Source organism: Falco punctatus, assembly GCF_963210335.1.
Source record: "Falco punctatus genome assembly, chromosome: 8".
Classification (NCBI taxonomy): domain Eukaryota; kingdom Metazoa; phylum Chordata; class Aves; order Falconiformes; family Falconidae; genus Falco; species Falco punctatus.
The window spans coordinates 46,858,349-46,870,625 of NC_137588.1; the positions used below are offsets into that span (position 1 = coordinate 46,858,349).

The following is a 12,277-nucleotide window of genomic DNA, read 5'->3' on the forward strand; positions in this document are numbered from 1 at the left end:
CACCACCGGTCACAAGCACGCTCCTGCGCCAGGGTTTGTTGTTCAGACACGATTGCATATGTATGAAGGGGACAAGATGGGCTTTGACACATAAATTAGCACTTGTCAGCTGCTCACGGGCACACTTCCCTGCTGCACCCCACTGTAAGTGCTGCCTTCTTTTATGGAGAGGAAAACTACATCACGTTACCTGACAGTCACCGTGGGCAAGAGCGTTTCCTGGGAAGCCAGCAGCCAGCACGCAGCGACTAGTTTACATATCAAACCTTAAGAGGATGAATGCAATAAAATGACACAATAATTAGCAGCCAAGTGGCACTTTCCACTCCTGTTTTATCTGGAAATTTGGGAATGACAAAGGACAAGGTTGATGAGCCCTCGGGGCAGGGCTTTCTCTGATGGATTGGGTGACTTTACACAACAGCTGGGGGGGTTCATTCCACACCAGCCAGGTGCTTTCTAGCTGCCACCTCCCAGGGCACAGCTTCTGCTCCTCTGCCTACGCTAGCGGTGGCTGTAACTGCCCTCTGTGCTAGGCACGGCGGGTACCTCGTCCTGCCTGAAGCTCCCCAGGGAACAACTGCCATTCCCAGATTTTGACCTGCCATCACCGTAGCCCACCTCCACCTCGACAGTGCTGCACATGAAGTCAGGCTCGCATGAACGTGCATGCTAGCCAGTGCATACACACACCTCTGCAGCAATGCATGAACACATGCGCTGTACATTCACAACAGAAAAAGGACCACTTGTTCGAACAGCCCCCAAATCCTTCCAGCAATCAACTGGAGGAAAAGTATTTCTGCTGCAACCATTTCAAAATGTACTGGAATTACAGAGGGTTTTTTTGTAATTCAGCCTGCTAGCAGCATTTCTAGCCCATTGCTTGTGTGCAATTTACAGAGTGGCTGACACGCTGCTAGCCCAGGGAAAGTTCAGTTATTTGTGTTCCTGCCGGTTCTACACACCCCGAGATTCAGCTTAAGCTCTGGGGTGCTCTCAAAGCTCCAAAGCCTGCTTCATTTCAGCTCAAACCAAGTGTCACCCCTGCCTAGAAAGACAAGAGTGCTTCATTGAAGCACTGGATTCACCCAGACTCAAGCCCAGAGATCATGGGAAAAGAACATCCTCACTCACCAACCTGGGTATCATTTATTAATGACAGCAGACACACTGCGAGCTCATCTGTTGGGCAGAAAAAGATTTTCCTCTTCAAGCACCACTATACACTAATACATTGGGGCATGACACCACTGTGGGAACTGCCTGCAGCTGGGAGCTGGGCTGACAGCCTGCTCCAACACAACAAATTCCATGTCCTTAACCTGGAAAGGTTTTTTTTCCCCTTTTATCCTGTTTTTTATTGCTGCTTTTATTTTTCTCCCAAGAGGTTCTCAGCCTGATGTACAGGATTAAAGCCTTTGACCTGCTGTCTGGGGGATCCCAGTAAATATTCTTACCATATTTATCTCCATCTTCTCCTTTGGCACTGATCCTCCTGCCGAGCACTTGGATGTGTTTCCCACTTGTCCTGCTGTAGAGCTGATAGAGCCGAAGCTGCTTCCTGCTCACGTCATCCCTCGCTCGCGTCTGGTTCTCCACGTGTATCCGAAAATCTACATTCTCCTCTGCAGCAAACATCTGCGAGTGGATGGGGAGCGGGGAGAGAGAACAGAACAGACTATGAAACAACCAGCATCTTGGACAGAAAGACTGCACACCAACCTGCCAACGGGCACGTGGCGCAAGAGGACTCAGATTTGGCTGCCCTTTGCTTGACAGCTGCAGCCGCGGTATCAGGCACTCAACATGTAATTCTAGCCAGAGCTGGCTCTCGACAGTAAACCAAACCTGGGCTTTTACAATCAAACTGTGGGGTTGTTTTTTTTTTTGAGTAGAAACTTCTGCTCGGTCCTGCTTTGATTTAATCCTGGTCAGCCAAGCTGGCCATAAATTAGGCTTTCCATTGCATGTGCATAGCCTCCACACCACGTTACACAGACACATTTGGGAGAAAGGGGATGGACAACTCCATTTCAGAAAATTTGTGCTTCACCTTCAGCAGCTGTATTGATTCCCTGGATTAGCTGTGGTGAAGAAGTCAAGGGAAAAAAATATTTATGCTGACATTAGCAGACAGGACTCCAGATTTGCACAGGCATAATGTCTACTACGATAGGTATTGTTCGTACATGGGCACTCTTCAGCCTAACATTTTTGCCAGCTCTGGTTTCAGTGAAGCCAGCTCACGGGTGACCCTCTGTGGATGCATCTCTGTCTGATTCAACAGGGCCACAGCTTGGGCAGAGATCACGAAGGCCAGCAAGAGCCAAACCAGCATGTCCAGCCGCGGGGCTGTTAGCAGCAGGGGTCTGATCGCTTGAGCCACATCATCTGTTTTTTCTGGCCAATGGAGAGAATTAACCTTAGTTCACTACAGCCTTAAAATATTACCAAAAACTTTCTCTGACACATCTACCCTTCTCTGGAGGCTTTGTTTCCAGTCTTAACTGTTCCCAAGAAACACCGTAGGATTCCTGCTTTTGCTTCCAGGGAGCTGTCCTGCCTTGCCCAAGGTCAAAGTGCCAGAGAACCCAGACGTTCTCCAGATGCCCTCTGAAAGGGGAGGCTGGTAAGCACCCAAAAGCACGTCACACCCAAACAGTATGAAAGCCCAGAAACCACTCCACGATCTGTCCCCAAGACTGTCTGCACCACAACGCCCACACTGCCCACACCAAACTCACAGACAGATGGTATTTTGGTGGCAGACTCCCTCCACAGGACAATAAATCATTTGGAAACCAAAAGCAAAAAAATTTTGAGCAGTGCACACAAAATTTTTGATTTGACCAAGACAAAGACCATTCAAAGTCTACTCGTTGTTGTCGAGCTCTACTACTGTGTACCACCTGCGTGTTAGAGAAAAAATCCACCACAAAATAAGAATCACGTGGGAATTTAATGATGCCTAGGTTTGGGGCTGACAGAAGAATGACATTTACCTCTAGCAGGGTTAGTACTTCTCCTCCTAACCCATTCCCACCATGGCATGTTTGCACCCCTCCTAGCCTGCAAGCAAGAGTGTTCTGGTGTATTGGTGTGGGGATGGAGCTGGCAATGCAAATGAAAAGGGTCAGTAAATCCTCACTCAGGTCCATTCCAGGCAAAAACACATAAAAGCAAGTGGCCACAACACACAAAACAGCATAAAACAGCCCCACTTCAATCTCCTGTATATGTCACCTCATACCAGCAAATATTTTGAAGCCAAATGCTCCCTGAAAGTCAAAACCTCAAAAGAACTTTTTAGCATTTCCAGTTATCACATAGACACACAGATCAGCAGCAGGAGGAAAACTTCAGGCGGGCAGGCAGTGCTGCTTAGCACCAGACCTTCACTAAGCAACACAAACAAAAACATTATATTCAACACAGTGGCAACAGCAATGAGGTTCACAGGGATGTTGTGGGATCACCTTTGCTGCCCTTATTAAATGCTGGGATTACGCTATTTGAATCCCAAGTCCTAGGAGAGAGAGATTTAACTCTCTTACTTCACTGTCAGAAGTCAGGAGGAGGCTGCAGGAGCCAAACGCACAGGCTGAGAAAAAGGAGATTCAGGGCAACGCTGGGTCTAAACAGATATTCAAGGTGATGACAGAGGTGACAGACAAGAAATACGCAATTAATCATAGCAATATTTCCCACTCTTAGAAAACAGCTCAAGCAAGAAGCCGTGACCCAAAGCTGAGGATGTGAGAGGAGAAGCAGCCGTGGCACCTGCCAGGAGGGCACCGCGGGATGCTGACAGAGCTTACAGCAGTCACTGAGCCAGGCTCTGCTCACCCTCCTCTCCCGAGGTCCCACAGCTATGTCTCAGGACAGCCAGCAGGGCTTGGCATTTGATGTGAATAATATTCATTTATTTTCTTCTTCCTATGTCTCTCCTTGCTTTCTTTTCAAATCACATTATTGCAAAGGATGCTAAACTACTAAAACCGGAGATGTTCAAGTAATGTTGACAGCCTGCCTCGTACCCACAAAAGAAAGGCTATTTGCAGTTAAAATTCTGGCTCCATCATTTTAAGATTTAAAACAGATTTTAAATCAAGATGACGTCGTTACATTGCTTTCACCACATGTTAATGAATTTCACATTTTTCTAGGAAAAAAAACAAAACAGGTGGGATCTGAAGTGGGGGAAGGGCAGGTTGCTTTGCTTTCTTGGAAACTTCAAGCAGAAAAGGCAATCTGTTTTCCAAAACATGTTTTAATTCTCTCTTTTAATTGTCTCTCGAGCACTCACCCCGCAGGGCCCCAGCCCGTAGCTGCAGTGGACTCTGGAGCGCCCTTGGAGCCGTGCTGCGCGGTGGCTCCCAGCCCGCCTGCACACACTTGTCACAGTTCCCCTGCCCAGCATCAGCTAATTGAGTGTCTCCTCCCTTTGCAAGAAGGGCACGGCTGCAGCCCAGGAGAATGACATCTCCTCCTGCCCCAGCCAAGGGCCTGCTGGCATCACCCACAACCCCAACGCCCTGTCCAAGCCCAGCGGTAGCCTGGCGGGGGGATCAGCAGGGGACATCAACCCCTGAAATAAAGTCAGCCCAAGTGTGTATCACTCCATCACTTCCCCAGTAACAGGCCCAACTCTAGCCCAGGGAAAGAAATCCTGCAGCAGGAACATGCCACAGGCTCTGCGTGCGGCTGACCCTTGGGGTCGAGAAGCTGCCGTCCAGAGCAGCAGTGAAACCACCAGGATTTAGCTGCCTGCTTAAAGATAAGCACACGCTTAACCACTCTGTTGAAACAGGATGCTTTGCTGGAGTGTGGCCAAGGAGAATTAGCTGTGCCAGCCTGGGCTGCATCTGGCCTGCAGCAGAGAGTATCAATACTCTAAAATAAAATTTCATGCAGTGTCGATTTCATGAGATAAAACCTATTTGATCATTGCTGAAATCCATTCTCACAGTATCCCTGCCCTAAAGAGTATACTCCCTCAAGCAGCTAACTTTACCGAGATAAGAAAGTCCATTTATATATACCATAAGAGAGACCCTCTTTCATAAATCTCAAAAAAATTAGTAACATATGCCTCCTTCGGTAACTGATCACCAACACTCACTCAAGAAGGTCAACTAAAACCAAGTCCATCTACCCCCAAACACATTTTTATAACAATCACAACCACACAAAAACGAATGCAGAAATGTCTTTAAGTCCCAGCCCCACTTGAACACTTAAAGGCTTTCACTTCTGTTCACCAAAGCAAAAAGTAATCTTCCCCACACACACCTTTTTTTAAATATTAATATGTTATTACTGTAACATGATATATGAAATGACCACTGGGGGGTTTTGGCCTCTCAATCCGATCATCCACGCATCCACACTCTAGGCAGCAAAACCTACAGACTCTGGATCCAGAGTGCAGCACAACCTGTCTCTGAAATGAACAGCCGCCTGCACCTTCCAGCTCCTGACCAGGAACGTGCCCGGGGGGGGGACACCCTCTGGGGACAGGGAAAGGATTTCCTGCATCACTTTATCTCCCCCAGTGTTTTGGTGGGATCTGGGGTTGTACTGCAGTGTATTTTGCAAATCTATCCAACCCATATGGGCCACTACCTATGCAGGACAACTTCAGCACTTCAGGATCACGGGTTTCATACAGCTCCATCTCATTCTTTGCCAATGGTTTATAGTCCGCAAAACCCCAGTCGTTAAAACAGAGCATCACATTTGGTTTCAGTTTTATTCTTCCTCTCTGTTTTTCAGTCGGTTCCTCATCCATTTATTATTTATTTGTCATACATCTCACAGCTGGAACGTACAGCCACAAAGACATCCCCAAAATACAGTTGGCGATACAGACCTCATGCAAGGGAATAAACAGCATTCCTTTTAAAAACAACCATCAGCTCAACCAACTCGTGCATCGGGAATGCCTCGCTTGCTGCACCAGGCCTGCCTCGCCCCTGACAAGGTGCAGCTCTCCCTCCTCTCACTGCACTTGCCCAGTCGTTCAAGGTAGGTCCATTTAGTCCTACCTCCTTTCCAAACAGCCACAGAAACCAGAAACATCTTCAGACAGCCCACACTGGGAGATTTTCAAGTGCTTTTTTGTCAAACGATTCTAACACAATGAGTGGATTTCATTTTAAATGGCTTTACAACGATCCTTCGGTTTAAAGCATGACTGGAGGGTGAGAGAAAGACCGTTTTGCTGATGCAGCCGAAGGTTTCACCATTAAGTAATCCAAGAAACACTCAAGACCAGCAAAAGCCTCCGACAGCAGCACTGCAGCGTTAGCCCTGCACAAGCTCGCACCGGGGGCTGCAGGCAGCGATGCCGTGCTGTGAGCAGGGAGGAAGCACAGCCCCGCCGAGGTCAGCGCAAGCCTCGCGGTGCCAAGCCATGTTTACAGGATCTGCCTTTCCATCCAACCAACCTCTCCACATTTTGAATTTTCTCTTTTGAGCTTTCCAGTAAAAGGGGATGTTAATCTGTTATTGTTCGTGTCATAAAGCATTACAGCATGAGATGTCCAAGGCCCACAGCATGGCCAAGTTAGTTGGGAGCTGGACTTCAGAATTTCCTGATTTTTTGCTTTTTATCCTACAGAGCCTCCAAGCCTCATCAGAGAGCAAACCATATGTCATTCCCCAAACCAATCTAGGAATACAAAATCCCTCTTGCTAAGGGCCATTCCGATTGCAAAAGATAAACAAATAAAGCTATTCAAAGTCCTTTCAAACCCCATCTGATAAGCAGGAAATACTTATTACCTTTCAGCCATCAAATCAACCTAATATTAATGATTTTCTCCATGACCTTCTAAACACATGAAAGTTAACTCGGTAAGGTCAACAAGAGGATATCCAAGACAGATCTTTCTCAAGTCTGCAAAGGCAAGTAACAAACCACGTTGCTGCCATGACTTTGGCAAAATTCCTCTATGCCAATTACAGCAAGATTTGCTAGCACACCATGGCAGCCATCCACAGCATACAGTGAAACACGACGCACTCCTCATTTGCTGCTTTTTCCTCCTCTTAACTGCAAAGTCAGTCCTTCACCAGCATGTTGTTACCTCCAGGTTACAGAGCCTAGTTTGAAGCTCAACAGAAGTGGATGTGCACTGCTTCAGTGACATAGTCACCTCTTTGGGCTTAGAAGCACATTTGGAAATTTATCTAATGCATGAACGCTCCATATTCAGATGCACAGCAGGAGCCCGGAGCAAAGGGAGAGGGCACTGCCGAGTGAATCTCTGTGTATCTAATGGGAGAGAGGCTGTGGCACAACAGTGCCAGAATGGCACAAATGGAACTAAGCTGTTCAAAGTAACAGAACGCAGACCTTTGTTTTGGTGTTTGCTTCTTCCTCCTATCCACAGAAAAATATTTTTTACTTCAAAAAATAAATATCCAAAAAGCTAAGTTGTGCTCCCAACCTTGGGAGATGTCACCTCGGATGATGCCTGTGTACCTTCCAAGATGCACTGTGAGAAAGGCCAACGCCGAGCACCACGGAAGTGGTGGTTACAAATGATGTAGACGTGAGACTCCACACAAGACTCCCCCAGAGGCATTTACAAAGTATTTCACTTGAAATACTTTTGAAATATTTTTTTTGGTATGAAAAACCATTTCAACAGGCAAGCAGGAATGTCCTATTTAAAACCCAGATGCCAAAAGATCTCGGTCCACCAGAGCTGTACCACCGTATAGCCAGCTCATAAATCAAGTCATGAACTATCTTCTGTCTTTGCTTCCTTAGAAGGCTGTTTCAGAAACACCTTCCTCACACCCACTGCCTTAATTTTCTACCAAGTATATGTACATCCAGTTTACATCGGTTCATTCTTGTACCAACAGTGTCCAGTTTGGATAATACTTTTCCCCCTGTGCTTCTCCTTGCAATACATCGAGGCTATTCCCTTTCTCCCCTCTCTTCCCCACTTCCATTCCACCATGCTCAGAAAGGATGCAAACCAAGCACCAGACCACCCCCACCTCCTCCCACCACAGAGGAGCTCCTGCCCGCACCGAGGATGGTGCCGAGCTCACCCTCGACACGGGCCCATGCAGGAGACACTGGCCCAGAGCACCCCCCGCTCCTGCACAGGTGTGCCCTGAAATCCAGCCCCTCATTTCTTTGACTCGAGCGCTTTCATGTCGCTGCAGCATGTGAAATTCAAGGATGTTTGCTCTTTGTTTAATGCACTTTTAAGTGAAGTGCATGTAGGGAACGAGCTGGAAAGGAGAAGGAAATGGGGTGATGCTGGGGTCGAGCCTGCCCATCCCTTTGGATTTCAGAAATGTTACACAAGACCCAAAGAGAAGACGTTTCCAGGGCTTGGAAGAGGGGACATGCAGCTCAGTAAGTGACACATACTTGGATCCAAAAGCTGCTCTGCAAGCGGAGCCTCCTTTTACCCCCAGAGCTGCCTGCCACATTCAGAGAAGCCATACATTAAATCTCTGGGCAGCATTGGACCTTCTCTCTCTCCGAAACACACAGCCCCTGAGAAATACAGCTATGGCTCAGCCAGACTCCCCAGCATCGCCCCGAGATCCCACCAGCTTTCCAAGCCACGTACCAGTCCTACCAGGGTCCCCTGGAGCAGCATGTCCCCTGCCCCCGGGACAGCAGACAGCGGTGTTAATGAGCCTGGTATGAAATCACGAGGAAGGCGGGAGCGCGTGCCAAAAAACTGGAATCTGAGAGAGTTTGAGGAAACGAATGTTTTATGGCCCATCAGTCAGTATTTGGCCATTTTCTAGAGAAAGATGATGCCACCTTCAAGAAAACCAAATTTCTCCTTTTGATGATGGAGTGAGCCTCTGCCAGAACTGTGAAAACGCTCCATTTGTGAAATGGTGACATTTTAAACTTGTTCCACCCTGGGAAATGGTTCAGCCTGGGGAAGAGCAGGGTTTCAGCCTTGATTAATGACTTTTAAAACCCCAGCTGTACTCGTGTGCGAGCAGAGGAAGGGAAGGCGCCTCCAGCCAGCACTGCCTGCCGGTGCAAAGCCCAGCACGAGAGCGCTGCCGAAGCACTGCAATGCAGCTCTCCCGAACGGGCTCCACATCCCACCTGCATCTGCCCTTTGCCACCGATCCACAACCAGGTCACTGGCTGCAGCCCTCAAGTCGCATTATTTTATACACAATTACCATATTTTTAATATATATATATACACATCATAAATTATAATTTATGTAATCACCATAAGCATATATAAATCAGGAGCAACAGCAGCTCAACAGCCTGCAGGAGGGAGCCCACCCTCCACCGCCCACCTTCGCCCCAGCATCGTGCCGTGGTGCAGCAGTGCCCAAGGGCCAGGACCGAGCCACCTCCCAGTGCCAACAGGAACCTCTTCCCCAGTGGGACCAGTTCCTGCTACCTGCGGTAGCCAAAGCAAGCCAACCCTGTGCACCTCAGCAGCGGGGGTATCTGCAGGGCACCGCTTCTTGCCACAAGCTCTTGATGGTTTTGATTCTCTGGAATACAACTCAGACCTTAATTCTTTTTCTTATTTTTTCTCCAGTTGTGATACATCTTTTTTTTAAATTCAGGGCTGGCATTATTTTACCACAGCTATCAATCAGGCAATGAGCAAGCAGGACTTTTTTTCTTCCTTTCTTTCTTTGTCTTTCTTTCTCTCTAATGCTTGTTATATCTCTGCTATATACTTCCTCTCCACACAGAAATATCCCTTCAAAGCTTGATATTATTGAGCAGCTTTCAACCATGCCCAACAGAGCCATGTATTCTCTGCATTTGTCTGGCCTTTGTTTCTAGGAATGAAATACCAATGGCTGAACAGTGTGACTTCATTTCACTCCTTCATTCCAATACTTGTTCTATTTCTATCCCACTGGGTCAAACTCACCTATTGTGAGACCTCACCGATTTCAATTACATCAGGGATTAATTTGTTCCATTGCGTTGAAGCTGTTAATACAATCCTTGCTGGCTCTAGATTAGAAAAGGCACGGTGGAGACCTCCCTCGCAGGCAGTGTGTTTAGCAGCAGTCTTGATCTTCATTTTTGTTCAGCGGTGGGTTGTTTTTTTTTTCCCTTTGTGCCCCTTTGCCCCTCTTTTCACAATCTTCCCCTTCCTTTCTAAATTGCCCTTATCAGTACTGGGTGGTCTTTCTGACTTCCACTGCGACTGGCAAAACGTTGCCTTCCAAAGCTGCTGCCCAGGGCTTGCGAGGGAGGTCGGTGCTGGAAGGAAGGTCCGACCCGAAGCCACCCGACGCCCCGCAGACATGACCGCTCCATCTCTGGTACTTCATATCCTCCAGGGTCATCACGAAGGGTGGCTGCAAGTCCCCGCATACCCAAGGGGATCTGCAGGTCTCGGTTCTGCAGCTCCGTCCACTGGCCGACAGGTCTCCAGGCAATGGCTGAGATCCTCCACGCAGCAGAGTGACACGCTGAAACGCACATTTGTCAGCTCTGATCAACCTTCCTGGGGTTCCCAAACTGGCACACAAGATCACGACAGAGCTTTAAAACCTCCAGCCCTAGGGTCTTGTAGGACATCTGTGATACCAGCTAAAGGCCAGCTCAGCAACCCTGACTCCCAGTTGTCGTTTATCCACAGGATTTTTTCTCGGGAAGAGACTGTGACGCAGGGAGATTTAGGGCCCACGTGGATGCAGAGCAGTTCAGCTTTGCTTGAGCACTGTCACTCTGCCCCACAAGATCCATTGCTTTTCCATTTAAAAAAATCCAACTACATCTTTGTGAAACTACATTTTTAGGAAATAGTGTGAAGATTCCAGAACAGTAAGAACAGCGGTTTCAAAAAGAGAAGTAGGGGGAGGAAATAGAAGATATGAAAATAAACCCCAATAAACAGCTCAGCAAACAGATTCATCCCTCACTTAAACACATGACATTTCCATGGTGGTTTCATGAGGTCACCTCAGGCTTCCATAGGGCATCTCTGTGCAGCCTGGGCTGCAGGAAGTTTCAGGGGTTAATGCTGCAGCCCTCAAACCCACCAGACAGCAGTTGGATGGGTTGGGTTTCAGGGCTCCAATTTTGTTCTCATGTTCAGTACTCAGTTTTCCAAAATGTACAACGTTCCCATTTACAACTGCACTAATATTTTTTTTACTACAAGAAACACAGGAATAAGCTGGACTACTATCATCCAACTGTTTATTTAACTCTGCTACTCACTTTAGACCTCAGTGGAGCCATCCAGGGACAGGGTGAAGCCCCCACATCCCCTCCAGGCACTGCCCCACCTGCCATCTCCCACTCCAGCCACCCGCTCAGGTGTCATCCTCTTTGGTGCCAAATACTACCTGAGCAGCACTGCCCTGTAACTACATGGCCTGGACCTGAGCAGTATATAATCACCACAACTCAAACCTCAGTGCCAGCAGAAACCCTCGCACCTCCCCAGGACCAAGACCTCACGGCACGTGCATTGCTCTGGACACGTCCTACCATGAAGACCAACCCCACCCTGAGACACACAACCCATGGAGAGAACACAGGATTGGTTCTGGAGGATGTGTTACACTGGAGCAGCCTTCACAACAGCCGAAGCTTTCCAAAATATTCCCCTCTACAGCTGAAATCTCCTACCACGGTTTCTCCCCAGATGGTTTTGCTGGGGAAGAGCTAAGCTCCCATCCTTGCCACTTCACCACAGTTACTTCTGATATCATCAAATTCAATGAAGGCAAAACAAACCCCAAAACAATTCCCCTGCTTCCCACCATGTCTCCCAAGGGATGCAATCCCTGCTCAGAGGGAACTTTCAATATTCATTGGCCCCACACGCTCTGCTGACCAGTGGCAACGTCCTTCAGGCTTTGCAGAGGCCATGCATGGTCCCAGCTCTGTGCTACGGCCACTGCTCCTCCTGATAGCACCAGGATATAATTTTTTTTTTTTTTCCAGAAATAGTTTCATGCCTGTGTCCCTCCTCACAGCACAGGTACCACTGCAAAGAAAACCACAGCAAGGCTGTGCAGAACAGCCCCGACCAACCTCTGCGAGATCATGGATCCACAAAGTCCGCAGCTGGATTTGGGGAGCTTGGCATACTACAACTGCCTTTACTGCCTTAACAAAAAAACAGAACCAAAAAAAAGCTTCTTTTCTTTATGGAGAAAACAATCCTGCTGAAATAAACTGCCCTGATAACAGGAATTAAAACCATTCAGCAATTCAAACTGTTGCAAGCAGCTGTCTGCTAGTGTTTTTGAGCAGCTGAAACAGGCATTCAAGAAA

The 12,277-nt window shown here is 47.9% G+C and overlaps 1 protein-coding gene across 2 annotated transcripts in view; it reads right to left on the minus strand.

Moving 5' to 3' along the window:
• The window catches only part of FGF18 (fibroblast growth factor 18), a 98,690-nt gene that overhangs the window by 54,948 nt on the left and 31,465 nt on the right, over nucleotides 1-12,277 (minus strand). Inside the window, exon 3 of one of the 2 annotated variants that reach the window (XM_080399988.1) lies at nucleotides 1,461-1,641. In XM_080399988.1, the coding sequence (XP_080256114.1) occupies nucleotides 1,461-1,641 (181 nt within the window). Of the gene's footprint in view, nucleotides 1-1,460; nucleotides 7,812-12,277 lie in introns of those variants that run through there. The other variant, XM_080399987.1, reaches the window with a different exon arrangement.